Genomic DNA, 18,011 nt, shown 5'->3' on the forward strand with positions numbered 1-18,011 from the left:
GAACGAGGGCGGTGTTCACGGATTGGGGGGTGGGGGCATTTTGGGCGCTAGCAGAGTTTGGGAAGGACTTTTGTGCAACTCCGTAGAAGAAACTGGCAGCAAAAGTAGAGAAAAACGGGTGACTTATTTTTCCCAGGTAAGATTTCGGTGCCCCTCATATTTTCACCACAAAAATTACACACGGCAATGGTCTAAAACACAGCAGTCGTACAGGTTAGTGATAACAAGTCAGAAAATTGCACACATTGATAATATTACAAAAATAAATTACTGGAGGGCAGGGTTTTCGCGTGTTTATTTATGCGGTATCCTGAGATGTAGTGGTACAGTGATCGAGGACAATTGACGTGCATCAACATAACGATGCGTCACGGCAACTGAGAAAAGTAAATCGGCTAGTTGGACTGTATTTCAAATGCTAGCGTATATCAGTTGTTGAAAGATGACAAGTAACTTTACATTGCACATTAAAAGTTGTGACGAGCGTAGGCTACGCTACAAAGGCTGTGCGTTCTCATCGAAAATATGTTTAGGGGGAATGTAAACATTAATTCTGGGTGAACAGAAATGTGCAAGGCACAATTTAACTTCAAAATACCATTAATCGGAATTATCTACACCGCTAAATTGGTTGAACAAGACTTCTGTTGGTAGCGTGCTTTGTTGTGCAAGAGTTATAATTATCCAAATGAATGAGATGGCCCTTAGCCAACTACATAAGGCGAAAGGAAATCAGTGGTGAATTTCTGTTTTTAATATTTTGTGATAACTGCTCGCACAAACGCCATTTACTGACGAAATTACGTAGGTGTTCAATTTTCACCCAGTGCTTATGGGCCTACCATTTATTCAGTTAATTTCAACGTTTGTCAAGCTTGATAACTCTGCAACAAGCATGGGGATGTAAAGTTGTTTAATTGCTTGCTTAAATCGGGATTCTGTGCCCGTGTGTGTGCCTTGACATGCGTTCCGTTCTTTCTACTGGACACTGTATGTGTGTGGGAACTGGGGCCAGCACGTTGACGTGTCCCATGCCGTTGGAATGCACAGTCTCTGAACACGGGTTTGAGTTGTTATGTCGCTGCCACCCTGAGAGTAAGTAACAGTCTGGCGTAACGCAGTGCGAGACTGCAGCGTTGAACCTGCCCAGTCATGCATGGTACTGAACTAGTTTGACGCTCATAAACACTCGCATGTCCAAATATGCCAGGAGAGTGGAGTCTGACTGTAATGTTGTGGTCCCCAAATCCCTGCTCGTATAATAAACGGAGGGTGGTCAAAAGTAATTCCTTTTCAGATCTAGTTTAAGTGGCTACAGTGAAGCGACAAAGTGTCGCAGACCAATTTAATTTAGGGTATGTTTATCAAGAGGAAATGATTCGGGTTAAGTTTTTTTATGCTTGAAAAGTTTCAAATATTTTTTTTAGACAACAGCAGTGTATTCCCAATGGGGTATGTGAGTAGCTAATGACAATTTGAATAAACAAATGCAGAATAATGAATAACATTATGTTTAATGTTGCATTCTGGAAAAAAAAAATCTTCAAATCATAATTTACTAGGTAACGGGTGTACTGCTTCCAATTAGTTTTGTCATTGGTTAATATTGAAGTTGAATTTGAATGTGAGAATGCAGAAGCATGAACTATGAATAATGTTATTTCTCAGGGTCACTGTTCGCTCTGAAATACACCTGCATCTGTGTGACTCACAGTGACTGTGCATCACTTGCAACCCGGTGAGAGATTTTGAAGGGAGGGAACGTATCTCAGTTTGAGACTCTGGGACAGTGATTGCGTTCGGCACTGTGATGGTTAATGTCTCCCTTTCCCCCAACCTTCACCGCGAGGCAGTGGCCCTCTGCTTTCTTCCTCTCCCCTCTGCGGTTCCCTCTCCTGGTTCTCATTGTGGCCGCGTTCACGCTTCATTTGGGAATCGGAGCTGGAGAACACCCAGGCATTTCGCTCCCCACCGACACACACTTGCTCATTAACCTCCTGCTTCTGTTGTGCCCGCCCCGTTCACTGTTTTCTTACTAACTTTTCTCTGCACCTCCTGTCCAAAACCACTTTTAGCCCTTTGCATCTAGTGTTATTGTGAAAATCTTTCTCTTTCTCTCACACACACACCACATACACACACACACACACACACACACACACAAACACACAATCATGACACACAAACACACACACACACAAACACACACACATGCACACGCTGTATCCATCTCGCACTCTCTATCCCTATAATTGTATGCTTCAGTGTTTCTAACCTTACACGTACATACCTCTTACCGTCTCACTCTTTAAAGTGCTATCTACATGAATGGCTACTTAAAAGTACCCATTAAAGAGTATGCACTGTAGATTATTTTAGTGCTTGTGTAACCATGCAGGGTATTAAATGTGTTTTGAGCACATACGAGCAATGTGTCACAGCAGAGCAGAAGTACATTATCGGTGATGTTTGGATTAAGTGGCCAGCTATTTTGTGTCCTCGCTATTAAACGCAGACAGAGCACAAGCTGTTCAGTGTTATAAACCCAGCACATGGATCACCGTGCAGTGCATTTTGCTAAGAGACTCTCTCTCACTCACTCTTCCTCTTCCTACCTTTCATGGTCAGTTGGCAACATTTTGCACTGAGTTTTTCTTCCTCTCCTAAGGTGGGCACTCCAACACAGTGCATTGGGCACACACACACATAATCAGATTTACACCTTTGCATAATCGTAGAACAACTTGCCAAGACGGTCTGAATGGCCTGTTTTTGTCTTTAAACCTTTTTATGTTCTTGAATAGTTTTTTTCAAGGTGACCTGGTAAACAGATGAATGTTGTTGAATGTTGAAATATTTTTAAATAATTTTTTTATATAATGAACCATACTGGTACCAAACTCAGATGGATCATGTAGCCGTTGGATGAAATATTCAGAATTGAAGTGCCATTGATATCCTGTGTATGCCCATTCAAAAATATAGCTTGATTAATCTACTGTAGTTACAGTTTAACTGTTGCATTTGTTCCTGTACTTAACACCTTAGTAACTATTTTTAAAACCATAGTTTAAACATAGTTACTATGCTTGTTATAAGATATGAGTCTAAACACTTAACTCCCAAGTATCCATGTTGCATTAATGCCAGTTCCTATAGATGGGTGCCTAATGTGACGTGTCTTAAATCTAGTGTGGTAATTTTAGATAGACAAATTTGTAATTGTAGCTGCTATTACGTAAAGTTACAGAACTAATGTTAGCCATCCGTGACTAACTAACTGGGCTTACTTTTGGTCTCATCATTTCGATTAGCATTAACATTGATTATATTCAACTTTCCGGACTGGTCTCTGCCAAGCAAAAATGTTTTTTTTGCCATCAGAATGGAAAACATGCAGGTCATGTGGCAGGTGTTGATATACAGCTTAAATAATAGCAAGATACCCAAAAGATGGACCCATGCACTGTAGTGGAAGGTGTTTCTCCAGCTGAGTGTTTATGATTATGTCAATTTAGTGGCCTAGATGGCCTATATGATAAAGAGAGTCTGAAATGGCAAATAAGGAACCTTTTATTCTTCAGAAGAGTAAAACACTGCATTAGCAGACATTCAAGCAACACTGCTGCAGCTTTTTTTTAATGAATACTGCAGGATTTTTCTCTGACAATATATTTTAAAAATTTTGTGATTAAGATAAAAGCAGTCATTGTAATATTTTTTCCATTATCCCAATCTGAACTAATTTATGCTTCTGGTGGCATCAAAAATTTGTGTTGATTGAATTTGTGCTCTGCCTGTTCAATTCAAAGATAGGAATTGAAATTGATGAATGCTTTTCAACAACTCTTTTTCCCATACAATGTTAGTAGCCTGTGACACCCGAGAATCTGCAGGGCTCCCTTTCAAAATGCTAGTGCAGTTTAATTTGTCTCAGGGAGACCGAGTTTGTTCATGAAGGCCAGACATTACTTTTGGAGGCAAAAAAAAAGTAGAGCATTTGTTAGAGAAATGATAGCACTTTGCTATGTTGTCCCCTCCCTGGAACCACTCATAATAGCTTGCTCAGAACTATGTATGTGTGTGTGTGTGTGTGTGTGCAGCTTTTGCCTAAAAGTCCTGATTCTCTTGTTAGTGGCTCTTTCCACATGAATACTGAAAGCCTTACAGTTCTGGCTGAATTAGTCATGCTTGGTTGGAAATTGTACTGTTTAAGTAGTTAGTTACTTTTCATGCTACTGTTAGCGCTTACCTTTTCTGTTTATGGGTAAAATACCACTGATGCTACTGAAGAAGTTAGTTATGCATAAAGAGATAAATAAGGCTTACAGAGCTCAGGGGCTTGCTTGCTAATAGTTTTAAAACAAATGTGCTTTAGAGTTGCTACAGCCTGTGGAGGAACTGGTTGTTTGGCTTGCTTCAAGAGGACCAGCGGGAAGCAATCTATGGATGTGGAAAACTACTTCCAGGTGCCTTTCCAGTGCCTAGTATTTCCTTTCACAAGTCAAATGTGTCTCTTTATGACACATTCCAGCTCACTTTCTGTAATGTACGGGGAACAGAGCCTCTTTTCCAGTAATCGCACTGGTTTGTGGTTTAATTCCTATTGCATTCTCTTGAATGCCATTTTGAATGAGCTAAAACATACTTTCATTGCCATTGCTACCTTAGGTTTTTAGGTGTGCCAAGCTGATAAAATGCTATTCTGCTTGTTCTAGAGGCCACCTTAGGCTGTTGCCAAATTCTTGTTCAAGTTGTGTCATGTTTGCTAAATCTGTAATTAGTTCTTCATTCAAGTGCGAGAGAGCGATAGATGGATAGGGGGAGCGTAGGGGAGGTAATATCAGCAGACATTTCATGTTAGCTGTGATTGTCGCAAGAGATTTAAAAAATGAAACACCTTCCTGTAGGCAGGCTATGCCTCTGTAGGTGTTCTGCTTTTAGTAAATGTGATTACTCCCGACACGCTGATTAATGGAGCTTTGCTTAGTGTTGGCGTGGTAGTCTGGCTGTGTGTTGCTCTCCCTTTCCCTTCCACTATCTTCCTCCCTCCGTGCCCTTACTCTTTGCAAGTATGTGCCAGACCGGTGAAATACTCCCTGTCTGGTTCTGACAATAGGCTTGATAAATTGTGAGTGTGAGAGGGAGGGAGAAGACAACCATTGAAATGGAGGAGGATTCTTCTCCCCTGTCATTCTTTGCAAACAATGAAATAAGAAGGAATGTTTGTATTCATTTTTACTTTCGCATTTCTTTAGAACAAAACAGTGGGATCCACCCGTCGGCTATTGCAAATGTCTGGTTGCCCCTGCGGGTGAATTCCATGTACTCAGACCGCTTCAAAAGATTGTTTGGTGGTTTCCATTTTGCTCCGCTCCCTAACTGTTCAAGTTAATGGGTTGTTTGGCCAAAAGTCTACCGTGGGGGAGTTGAAATTTCATATTATGTAGACCTGTGTCCGGTTAGCGCAGACGCTGACTAAGCTCCCCGTGCTTGTGGTTCGGTTGTTCGCCAACTGAGGAAAGGAGAGCAGCGGGGAGTCTGTGGGGAACTGTGTTGGGTTTGTGTCTTTAAACGGGGGGAAAGAGAGGGGAGGGCACTCGGTGGAGTGACTGAAGGAGAGGGGGTGACATCACTCTTTATCCTCTTTATTTCGGAAAATGGGGGGAGGAAGTGGGTGAGAGGTTGAGGGAGAGTGGGGGTGGATTTATTTGATTGTGAAGTTGTTTCTATGGAGTGGCAAAAGGGGGGAAAAAGAGGTAGAGGGGGAGCCCATTTGCCTGTAATTGCGAGAAACGAGTGCAAGTAGAAAGCTTGTAAGTGGAAGTTTTGTAAGATGAAAGGAAGGCATAAATATGTTTACAAGCTTCTTTCAATTATGGTGATTTTTCTCTCTTGCTGGGCCAGTAAATGTTCACTTTCAGGGCATTTTGGGCAGGAATAAAGGCTTGGCATGCGAACGTACAGGCAAACAGACCAATGGACAGAGATCGTGCCCTGACAGTTGCTCAGTGGCCCCTCCCCCTCACCCCATTTTACCACTAGAGCAGGCCCAAACGGCGTCGCCCCTCCCCCAAACCCCTCTCGTCTGCTCTGTCATCACCTCCGTCGCCACATTCTTCAGCTTTCCTCTTTCCCATCATTTTCTTTTCCTCTCTCCATTCATTTCTTTTCCTTTATTCTTTTTCTTCTTTCGCTTTTCCTCTTTTCTCCCGCCGTTTCTAGAGGTCTCTTTCTCCGTCGGCACAATGCTCAGTGTCTCTGTGGTGACTGTCACGGTGTGGCCAAGAGTAACCTTAGCGCCTGTTCCTTCTTGGCCAATCAGAATCGGCTTCCTGCGTCATCCCGATACACCCCCCCCCCCCCCATCCATTCATGCTTCTGTTTTCTCGTGTGGATTGCGTCTGGTGTGCGGATGGGTGGCGGTTTTGGGGGTTTGGAGCACGTTGAGAACAAGGGCTCTCTTCTCTTCTGCCTGGCCTGCGGTCCTTTGTAATGACAAATGATGAGTTGGGCTATCATGGTAAAAAGTCCCGGTGCTATTAAAGACATTTATGCCCAAATCATTTAATAAGATTCATAATAGAGTTTGATGTAATAATGGGTCCACTCTTAATGTGTAATATTTCGGGAAAATAGCAGAACAATGTAATATAATTATTAAATGGAGTTTTATTAACTTGCGGTAATGATTCCCAGTAATGCCGTTCCACCCAGCTATTGTGTTTGACTCATTTCTCATTCACCTACCTTTTGATGACAATTCCGTGCACTGTCCGGGTTGCGTAGTTGGAGTTCTGCGGGTGTCCTGATGACGCAGGTGAGAGTGTGTAAGCGCCCTTTTCTCCCAGCGATGCAGCTCCAGGAGTGGTTCCGGTCCCTACGCTCCGGCGGGGGGGTGCGTTTGCCGGAAGCGGACGAGATCCGGAGCCTCCTCCCCTCCCTGCCGTACTCCTCCTCCTTCTCCCTGTCCTCCCTCTCCCTGTCGCCCTCCTCCCTGCTGGGGCTGGGGGCGCTGGCCTCCCTCACTGCCTACTGGCTGGTGACTCGGCCCCGCCCCATCCGGCCGCCCTGCGACCTGCACTCCCAGTCCATGCCCATGCAGGTGAGAGCCGGAGGGTTTCGCTGGGTGGGGGAGTCCCGTGTGCGGGCAGCCGCGTGCTGGAGATGGGTTTATGACTGGCAATGAAGTGTGTGTTTGTGTGTGTGTGTGCGTGCGTGCGTGCAAGTGCGTGAAAGACTTCTAGTCGGAACTGTGTGTGACTGTATATTTGTGTGTGTGGGATAGCACGTGCATGCGTGTGTGTGTCTGAAAGGCTTCTAGTTGTAACTGTGCGAGTGTGTGTGCATGTTTCTATGTATGAGAGATGCGTGTTTGCGGGTGAGCGGGTACGTGTTTTCATGTATGACAGATGTGCAGTCGTGAGTGTATTCTCCCGTGGTGTAAATAGAGAAAACGTGTTCGTTCTGACGGCGTTTCGCTTCCAGGGAGACCCCAGCTGCAGACGCTCAGCTCTGCTTAAGGACGACACGCTGCTGGATTTCTACTACGAGGACACCAAGACGGCCTACGACATGTTCCAGAGGGGCCTGGGAGTGTCAGGTCAGAGCTGCAGGCTTACAGTGGGCAGCAGGAAGCTGTGCTACAATGCTAACGCTTTCTTCTCTAGTACTCGGTGGCATAAAGGGAAGAGTTCTTAGACCCAGTGCCATGTTAATGAGGCACACATGTAGTCTTCAGTCGGATACGAGTTGTTATGTATTTTCACATTGTACTGTGTTTGGCCTTTTTGCACAGCCGGGTTTTCTGTTACTGTGTTGTGTCTGCTGTGCCGTGTCTGCTGGCATATTCGGTGCATACGGTTCTGAGACAAGGAGTGACCTGACCCAGAAAAGAGTCCCACGTCTTAGAGAATTTCATTCTGAAATCTGTTGTATCGTCATGGCAACCAGGGGACGGGCCGTGTCTGGGATTCAGGAAGCCAGGGGAGCCGTACCAGTGGATTTCATACACAGAGGTGAGGTGGGGGAGTGTAACATGTCCCCTGCTACCCTACACTTATCAGCCGTGCTGATTACTCTGATTACTGCTCCTACCTGATTGCTTCCTTCTCTCTTGCTGTCTCTCTCTCGTTCTCTCTCTCCTCAGGTGGCTGAACAGGCACAGGTGCTGGGCTCTGGTCTTCTGGCGAAAGGTTGCAAGCCCAACCCTCAGCAGTTCATCAGCATCTTTGCACAGAACAGGCCAGAGGTACATCCTCCTCCACACACCCCCACCCCCCATCCTGGTCCATCTCCTCTCTTCTCCTCTCTTCTCCTCTCCCACTCCTGCACCCTCATCTGTTACAGTGTGGATGCTGTTTGACTCACAGGCACCCCTGCTTGTGAGAGTAATTGTGCTCAGAGGACATTGGGCCATTCAAGCAGAGCTGTGAAAAAGTAACTGACAGAATGTAGCCGCGTGATGATCGAGTGCAACCATGTCTCTCTGTCTCCCCCTGATGGCTGCAGTGGGTAATTGCAGAACTTGCCTGTTATACCTTCTCCATGACTGTGGTGCCACTTTATGACACACTGGGCTTGGAGGCCATGGTGCACATCCTCAATCTGGGTGAGAAAGCATCACACAACTATAGAACAGTCACAGTGCCTGACAACAAATAGTACTGCAACACATTTCTATTGAAAGTAGTGTTCCACAATACAAAACTATGATATAAAGGCACTACAATCATTAATTTTTAGGTGTCATCTCCCCTCCCCTAACCATTCTTGCTCGTGTATTTTCTGTTCTCCATTCACAGCGGAGATCTCGCTGGTGATCTGTGACCGAGAAGAGAAGGCGGAGTCGCTGCTGAGCAACAAAGAGAAAGGCGTGACCCCAACGCTCTCCTGCCTGGTTCTCTTTAATCCCTTCAGCACCGCCCTGGTGGAGAGGGGGAAGAACTGCGGGGTGGAGATAGTGCCACTGTCCCAGATCATGGTGAGAGCCACAGTATGACGTCCCAAATGTTTGAGAAGTCTGGGGTGATCCAAGCAGCCTTCTAAGACAAGCACAGTGCTCTGGTCATAATTACTTCCTGAATACTAATGTATTTGGACTCTGGGCAAGCAAGTCTATTCATTATATGTAGCTGTGATTCCCCTGTGACTAAGTAAATGTGAATGTTGAATGACAGCACTCTGTTATGGGGTTATTTCAAGCATTTATTCAAGTACAGTATATACCAGTAGTTTTGGCCCATAAAATGCACATCATGAATCTAACAGTGTGGCTCCCTCTTGTGGAAGGCATTGTCAGTGCAAGGTGGTTAGTTTCAAAATGTTGGGTAGAACTGGAAAGTTCTTGCATGTTTTGAAAGGGTGCACTTGAGTGTTTTCAAAAGTCTGGCTGCCTGTTTGTATAGAGAGTAATTTGTAGGCAATATGATCATCTTTTTCCAAAGAAGATTGATAATATTTAAAGGAATGTTACATTAAATCACAGTGCCTGCGCCACCATTTTGGCTCCTAGTCCCAGATAAATAGTACTATAATACAGAGCAGGGGCGCCTAAATTAAATTCATTTTCCACACTTCTGTACGATTACATTTGAGCTCAGGGTATTTCTTTTACTGAAACCAATTTTTAGAAACGCATAGTTATAAATATAGAGGGATAATTCATCATTTAATTAGACTGGTTACATCAGTGAAATTGGTTGAAACAAAAACTCAGCTGACACACAAATCTCTTGGAATTTAATTTCACAGTCTGTGTATGGAGTATTAGATGAGATTAATGGAGTGCGTGTGCGTGTTTGTTTTGACTTGCAGGAACTCGGGCGACAGAATCTGAAGGATCCCGTGGTAAGTCTTGCGCACACACACACACACACACACACACTCTCCCTCTTCCCCTGTTTTTCCCACCGCGCAAACAGTCCCGTCTGTTTGCGCCTCCTGCACTTCCTCCTCCAGCTCGGTCAGCCTGGGAAATAAAGTCTCCTGTCCATCTGTCCCTCCCCATCTGTCTGTGTGTCTTACAGCCACCCAAACCGGAGGACCTGGCGGTGGTGTGTTTCACCAGCGGCACCACAGGTATTCCCCACGCCGTGACCTCATCATTTTAGCCTTTCTGAACTTTGTGTGCTGAATACAGTGACATCAGCTGTGAATGTGTGATGTCACACTCCCGTCATCTGTGCGCTCCGTAGGGAAGCCTAAGGGAGCCATGATTACCCACGGCAACATTGCGTCAAACACCTCCTCTGTCATCAAGATCCTGGAGGTCAGTCAGTTGGATATTGCCCTCCCCTGCCCTGTCTCTCAACACCATTCTATATCAACAGAGCCCGTGTGTATCTGCTTTCCCTCCCCCCTTTCTCTCATCTGTTTTTTCTAATATATAGTTTAATTTCCATTCAAAATCCTGAAAATATATTTAATATATATATATATATATATATATATATATATATATAATTCCTGCCACGAACATTCCTAATCCCATCGCCATGGCTACTACTTTGACAGTTTACCATTTCTTCAGTTGCTGAAAAGCGGCCTGTTTAAAGACAGGAGAGAAGATCCGACGGTTTCCCTCTTCTCCCTCAGGGCTCCTTCGTCATTCGTCAGGAGGACGTGTCCATCTCGTACCTGCCCCTCGCCCACATGTTCGAGCGCATGATCCAGGTGATGCAGCCCCGCCCCCGCCCATGGGTCTGTACGCCGCTCGCCCCGTTCCTCCATTTTAAAGCTCCCCTCTGCTGCACTGCCCCCCCCCCCTTACAGGTGTCCATGTTCTGCCACGGGGCCCGGGTGGGCTTCTACCAGGGGGACATCTCGCTGCTGATGGACGACATCAAGACGCTGAGGCCCACCTTCTTCCCCGTGGTGCCGCGGCTCCTCAACCGCATCTACGACAAGGTCGGCCGATCCCCCCTCTTGTGTTTTTACCGGCCCCTGTGCGGCAGTCCTGTCACCTGACTGATAAAGCAGAGCTGGATGAGTCACTGGTGCTGCACTGATAGAAGCAGGCCCCCAGTCAGAGCTGTGTATTGTGCTTGTTTAACCTCTGCATGGGAATGGTTGGTCTGTTCTGTATTTCTACTGTATTTTGTTCGTATTGCACTTTCTCTCCTCTCTCCACGATTGGCTGTGATTATCTTAGTTTCTTGCTGTTGGAGTGTTCTCTGTATATCATGTTATTACTTTATATGTGAATGTAGTTGCTAGGTTATTCTTTGTGTGCGTGTGTATGTATGTGATGTGTGTGTGGGTTGTGTGTGCATGAGGTGGCACGTGTGTGCACGCATGCATGCGTGTGTGGGTGGTGGGATGTTTTTGTATGTATGTATGCACATATATAGACTAGTTGCCAGACAGCTCTTTTGTATCCCTGAATAACTGCTTTTAACTGCATTAATCAAGTTTTCAATCTGTGAAAAATATCACATGTATGGACATTGACATTGAATGGTTACTCGGTCTGGTTGTATAACTGTGGGGTCTAATAATTAAATGTGTGTGTGTGCGTGTGTGCGTATTTTTACATACATGTACATGCATGTGTATTTTTACATATGTGTGCGTGTGTGTGTATTTTTACATACATGTGTATGTGTGTGTATCTTTACATACATGTGCGTGCGTGTCTATTTTTAAATATGTGTACGTGTGTATTTTTACATACGTGCGCATGCTTGTGTATATGTGTATTTTTACATACGTGTGCATGCGTGCGTGTGTATTTTTACATACGTGTGCATGCTTGTGTATATGTGTATTTTTACATACGTGTGCATGCGTGCGTGTGTATTTTTACATATGTGTGCGTGCTTGTATATGTGTATTTTTACATACGTGTGCATGCGTGCGTGTGTATTTTTACATATGTGTGCGTGCGTGCGTGTGTATTTTTACATACGTGTGCGTGTGTGCGTGTGTATTTTTACATACGTGTGCGTGTGTGCGTGTGTATTTTTACATATGTGTGCGTGCGTGCGTGTGTATTTTTACATACGTGTGCGTGTGTGCGTGCACGCGCGTAGATCGTGGGCTCGGTGACCTCCCCGCTGCGGCGGGCGGTGCTTCAGTACGCGGTCCGGAGGAAGCAGGCGGAGCTGAGCAGTGGCGTGGTGCGGAACAACAGCCTGTGGGACCGGCTGGTCTTCAACAAGATTCAGGTCAGCCCCTCCGCAGCCCGCCAGCACGGCATGCTAACGAGATGAACTGCAGTGCCAGAGGCAGACTCACACTGCCCCTCCCTGGCATCTCTGGGCCTGGAAACCTGGAGTGCATTTCCTGCAGGCAAGTTTGTATTTGACACTTTATAACAGAGTTTCGATTATAAGTTCTCTCTCTCTCTCTCTCTTTCTCTCTCTCTCTCTCTCTCTCTGTCTCTCTCTGATTTGCAGGCTAATCTAGGAGGCAATCTGAGGTTCATTCTCACCGCCTCCGCCCCTATCTCGCCCACCGTGCTCTCCTTCCTCAGGGCTACGCTGGGCTGTCTGGTGAGGCTGCCGTCCGTCCGTCAGTGTCTGTCTGTCTGTCCGCCTCTGCTCCCTGCCTGTGTGCTGGGGAGTCTGAACTCAAACCCTGTATGACAGTCTGCGTCTTTCAAACTGCACTCAAACTGTGTGTGATGAGGTTTATTCTGGGTTTTCACAGATATTTGAGGGTTACGGTCAGACTGAATGCACTGCCGGCTGCACCTTCTCCATGCCAGGAGACTGGACCGCAGGTAGCTAGCCGCTCGTAGTACCGCGCTGGTCTGCTGTGTTAGCGTCCCATATTAACGATGGTGCAGACAGCACGGTTTGGGGTCTGTGTGATGGCATTTTTGTGGGTCACTCTTGTTTCTCAGGTCACGTTGGCGCCCCCCTGCCCTGTGCCATGGTGAAACTGGTCGACATCCCCGAAATGAACTACTACGCCAAGAATGGAGAGGGAGAGGTGAGATAGGGGGGCGTGGAGAGATGTATATGCAAGGACAATGAAGCAAGGACGAAACTTGTGAAAAGAGGGTTCAACACAACGTATGGTACAATAAAGCAACCTCTCTCTCTCTCTCCATCCCCCACTCTCTCTTGCTCTCTCTCTCCGTGGTGTAGATCTGCATTCGGGGTCACAGCGTGTTTCAGGGGTACCTGCGGGACGAGGAGAGGACGGCAGAAGCTCTGGACGGCGAGGGCTGGCTGCACACGGGCGACGTGGGGCAGTGGCTGCCGGTGAGCTCTAGCTCTCACGCAGATCGCTATCAGTCTTCTCACTGCCCAACGACTGCCTCGTACCCACCGTTGTTTGTGTCTGCCAGCCGCTTCTCAAACATGTAGACACGTGGAGTTTGATATCATCAAGCTGTAGATGATATCAAACCCTGACCTTCTTTTCCTCCCTCTCCCCGACCCCGCGCTGTGTCAGAACGGCACCCTGCGTATCGTCGATCGGAAGAAGCACATCTTCAAGCTGTCGCAGGGCGAGTACGTCGCCCCGGAGAAGATCGAGAACGTCTACACGCGCTGCGTGCCCGTGCTGCAGGTCTTTGTTCACGGAGACAGCCTGCAGGTAGCCCCCTGACACGCGCTCTCAGCTGACAAATTATCGCATTACGGTATCATCGCGGTCTCGTAATTATGCTCAGTCTGGGAGTAATTGCTCTGGGAATCTCATGCTATTCATTTAACGCACAACGTGTCTGTACTGCGTTATCGTACCCACAACCTGTCATCACTACTAATTTGCCCTGACATACACACACACACACAACAGACCCGCGCCTGATTTAAGCGTGGAGTTAACAGAACGATGTGAGCGAGCGCTCGGTGCCGCGCGCACTTAGCGCACGCTGACGCTCGTTAGCTTTGCGGTGACGGAGGCCTGTTTGCTCTGGTGTCCGGCGTCGGCAGTCTCACCTGATCGGCATCGTCGTGCCCGACCCGGAGGTGTTCGTGGAGTGGGCCAAAGAGCAGGGCATCGTGGGATCGTACGGAGAGCTCTGCCAGAATCCTGTAAGCTCCTCAGTCCGAAGCTCTGCAGCATGGATGTATTGAATGATCTGATCATGTGTCAGTCTTAAACCTCACAGTTGCCATTTACCACGTTTTGATTCAGGAATATGATTTTTCCTGATTTATCAGGAAATTTATATTTTCAGACTATAAATGTCTCTAGTTCCACATTTCTCACTATTGATGAACATTATATCTTGCCATATGCCAATAGTGAAAAGAGTGGAAGAGCTCTTGATGTATGTGCTTATGAAATGCTCACTGTCTTAGATGCAGTGAAAAGCCTGTCTCACGTCCTGTCTGGTCTCCCCATTCCCAGGATGTGAACAAAGCTGTGCTGGAGGACATGAGAGCAGTGGGGAAAGAGGCGGGGCTGAAGTCCTTTGAGCAGGTACGCAAGCCAACGAAACGGTCGCATTTCTTTACAATAATGCTACCGCTCCTAATGGACAATGCATCTTATTGTTAAGATCCCATCTACAGAAGTGTTACTTGAACCAAGCCAGGAAACGTCTGGGGTAGATTGTGTGGGGCCAGTCTGGGGAAGCTTGTGTACAATGGACAGAGCTATGAGGAGATGCGGTGATGTAATTTTGAGTGCACGGTAGCAGCCCGCTAACAATGAGGACGTTGTTTTCACGGCCTGTCCTTTTAGAAACCTGAGCCGAGCCAATGAAATGCCAGCGTAACCGCAGGAGTAATAGCGCACTGACGGCGTTCCCCGCCCCCCCCTCTCCCCCAGGTGAAGGACATCTACCTGCACCCGGAGGTTTTCAGCGTCAGCAACGGCCTGCTCACCCCGACTCTGAAGAGCCGAAGAGTGGACATCCGCAGGGTCTTCCAAGAGCAGATAGAGCACATGTACAGCAAGACTCCTCTGTAGACCCTATAGCAACACACTCAGGCCTACACAAACAAGCTGGAAACAACTGGATCAACCATGGTACTTTACTTTCACTGGACCATAATACCATTAGCTGCAGGTTGTCTCATACTCAGGTTAAAGGGAGGCAGTAGTGTATACTGGGATTGTGAATTAGTTTGTAATTACTAAAGTGGAGGTCGGTAATACATTAGCAGGGTATATTCTAATCAGTCATTTAAACGTACAGGCACAGGTGCACTTGACACACAAGTTGTTGATAAAATGTGATGTGTGTGCCTTAAACCATGGTACTTAGTCGAAAGGTTCGAGACAATAGTCTGTTTTAGACTAGTAGTGTTTTTGCTGTTACCAGCTGCAGTTTTGGTGTGATCGGCCTTGACAAGCTAGGCAGCATTAAATAGTTTACAGAGCTGACGTACCATAGCATCGGTGTGTCGTAGAAGCAGGGGACATTGTTAGACAGAACGAGAGGAAGGTGGAAGTTACTGGCATAACTAACATCTGAGGTCTGTGCATGCCTTGGCGTGGACTGTGATGCACCTTGTTAAACTGCACAATCATACACAGTAATCAGACATTAGCGCTAACTGTCGAAGGGAAATGACTCGATGTCTAACTGCATTCACTCACCAGATCAGGCAATGTCACTGCATGGCCCATTTGTGTGACGCCATGTTGTGAACTTTAACCCCCCCCCCCCCAGTCCACTAACTCAAAAAAGAAGAAAAAAAATGGACACAAACGCAAACCGAAGGAAGCTTCTTGCTATTGTTATTTTGCAGCGTAGATTGCCAGCCAGATGCAGACGTCAAAGCTGGGTACACGAAATAAACCAAACGAGGACACTGGGAGAGTATCATCGTTTAGTCCATGAACTCCATAGTGCTAGGTACAATAAACTAACATGCAAGAACTGCTAAATAGGGATTCTTTTATACAGCTTAATTCCGATGTTCGGAATTGATATTTAGCTAGTAATTATTGTTTCGGTACTCGTCCCATTACCCGGTACTGTCAAATCACAATGACAATCATAAAATCAAAACTTAGGAAATGAATCGCGTCAGTAATTCATCTGACAGTTACTAGGTAAAAAGCAGAATGATACATGGTAATTTAAACAACTTACGTGATTGGATACTGCAGCGTGACGTCGGGTTGCGTTCCGGCAAAAGTTGATTGTGGTTCTACTTTCATGCCGCAGGCCGCTGCGTTTTTTTTCGGCACGCCATGCGGTCCCCACTGCCGCAGCCTAAACGTACTACCCCCATTCAAATGAGTGGGAAGACTGCCGCTTTTGCCGCATTTCCTGATCTGGTGTGAATCCAGCCTGGACATTGATGGACATTGTATCGTGGTCAGAAAGTGCCTGGCCTGGTGATTAGAAAATAGCATAGGAAAGCAGACAGTTCAAGAGCCCATGTGTGGACAGATTAGTCGCTTATGAATAATTGTAGTGTTTGTTTCTCTGTTCCCTTTTTTGAAAAGAGAAAAGATAGGCGCAGTGCTTTGTTTTCCTTTTCATTAACAAACAAAATCATGGGCAACAAGGGTAAAATCTAATTTACCCAGAATAATGGGTAAAATGTATGGTAAATGCAAAATAATTGCTTTTGATTGTGAAGCAAGTTTCTGATAAATGTAAAAGCCTGCTTATCAGTAGATGAAAGATATTGCTGGATAATGTAAAAGTGATTTGCTGGTAAATTAAAAACTGTCTTACCAGTAGTATAAAACCATTGCTAATAAATGTAAAGTCTTTTGTCGTTATATGCAAAAAATATTGCTAGTAAATGTAAAACTGATGGTAAGTGTGAAGAGAATACTGGTAAATGTACAACTGTGAGCACATAGTTAATGTAAATATTCTCTAGCATGATGTATATGTGAAAGCAATTGTCAACATCCCTTTAAGAGGCTTAGATAAAACAAGGATCTGGCATCAAATTGGTTTTAGATACAAAACCCTTTTTGTGATCTAATCCGTTCTAAAAAGTCATCTTTACACGTAAGCGCTATCATCAAAGCCTAATCTGCGTGTAATCAGTGAACACCTGTAAGTCTTTTTAAAGTTACGTTACGCTTCTACACATTCTGGCAGTTACCTCCCCAGACAATGCTATGACAAATTATGCGCCTGCGCCTCCATCTCAGCTAACAAAATGTCCTCACAATGTTGCTGGAATGTCTTATCTGTGTTACAGCATTGCCACGACATTCTAACAACATTGTGAGAACGTTTAGCGTTTGCTGGGATGTGGCCCTGCTGGCAAATACCAGCACTGGAAGGGTCAGGATTCGAGACCAGCCCACAGGGCACATCCGCAACCCAGCAGCCCCTGCAAGCAATTTATTGACATTACTTATAGTTAAAATTTTACTTGTGATTATTGTTTTTTTAAAGTTTTTTTTTTTACGTTTACCGGCTACGTTTTTACATTTATAGGCAACATTTTTATATTTTGAGTTTACCAGTTGCACCTGGGTGCTGATTGGTTGCTATGAGTTAAGCTTTCTCATTCATCTCTTGGCCAAGGTCAGTTCCATACCTAATGCCATAATGTAATTTAAAAAGCTCTCACTGTAACGTATGCAGTTTGTATAAATATGCAGTTGATTTGTAAATGGATGGTGAACTTTAAACTGTAAATACTGAGAATGGATGCAAATCAAAAATGCAGATTGTATACTATGATATGAACTAATTCCCAAGGTTGTAGGAATTTTGGAATCATTCTGAATGGAGAAATAAAGATGTTATCATCCGTGACATTCTTATATTTATTTATTACAATTGGGCCTCTGCTTTACTAACAAGGCAACATCCTTGTTTTCTCTCATTTCACTGAGATTAATATAATGACTCCAAAATAAGTCTGAAAATATTTGATCATGAGTGCACATCATGAAAGTAGGTGCTCCTTTAATTTAATATCTTAAAATAATGAAGCAATTCCACTCCTACCGTTAACATTGTATATCAAGCCCTATAGGTGTAGCTATTTAGCGGTTTGTAATTTCCAAATAATGCAGATGACCGTGTGTATTTTACTGCAGTAAAATTCGTTTTATTTTGGATATTGCATAAGAACCAGGTTGGCCCAGGATGCGTAGAGTAGTGCGGTCTCGTCAGA

General features: G+C 45.3%; 1 protein-coding gene across 1 annotated transcript; it reads left to right on the plus strand.

The window, feature by feature from the left end:
• Positions 1 to 17,647, plus strand: acsl2 (acyl-CoA synthetase long chain family member 2). The gene is made up of 21 exons (XM_064347349.1): positions 1 to 136; positions 6,852 to 7,105; positions 7,489 to 7,603; positions 7,954 to 8,018; positions 8,150 to 8,251; positions 8,512 to 8,611; positions 8,805 to 8,983; positions 9,817 to 9,849; positions 10,029 to 10,080; positions 10,197 to 10,270; positions 10,597 to 10,674; positions 10,774 to 10,908; positions 12,033 to 12,167; positions 12,399 to 12,494; positions 12,652 to 12,724; positions 12,848 to 12,936; positions 13,095 to 13,211; positions 13,405 to 13,548; positions 13,890 to 13,991; positions 14,311 to 14,382; positions 14,734 to 17,647. The coding sequence occupies exons 2-21, from the start codon at positions 6,854 to 6,856 to the stop codon at positions 14,872 to 14,874; spliced, it is 2,154 nt and encodes a 717-aa protein (XP_064203419.1). The 5' UTR covers positions 1 to 136; positions 6,852 to 6,853; the 3' UTR covers positions 14,875 to 17,647.
• Positions 17,648 to 18,011: the final 364 nt, after the last annotated feature.

The sequence above is a fragment of the Anguilla rostrata genome, chromosome 8 (genome assembly GCF_018555375.3).
Source record: "Anguilla rostrata isolate EN2019 chromosome 8, ASM1855537v3, whole genome shotgun sequence".
Classification (NCBI taxonomy): Eukaryota; Metazoa; Chordata; class Actinopteri; order Anguilliformes; family Anguillidae; genus Anguilla; species Anguilla rostrata.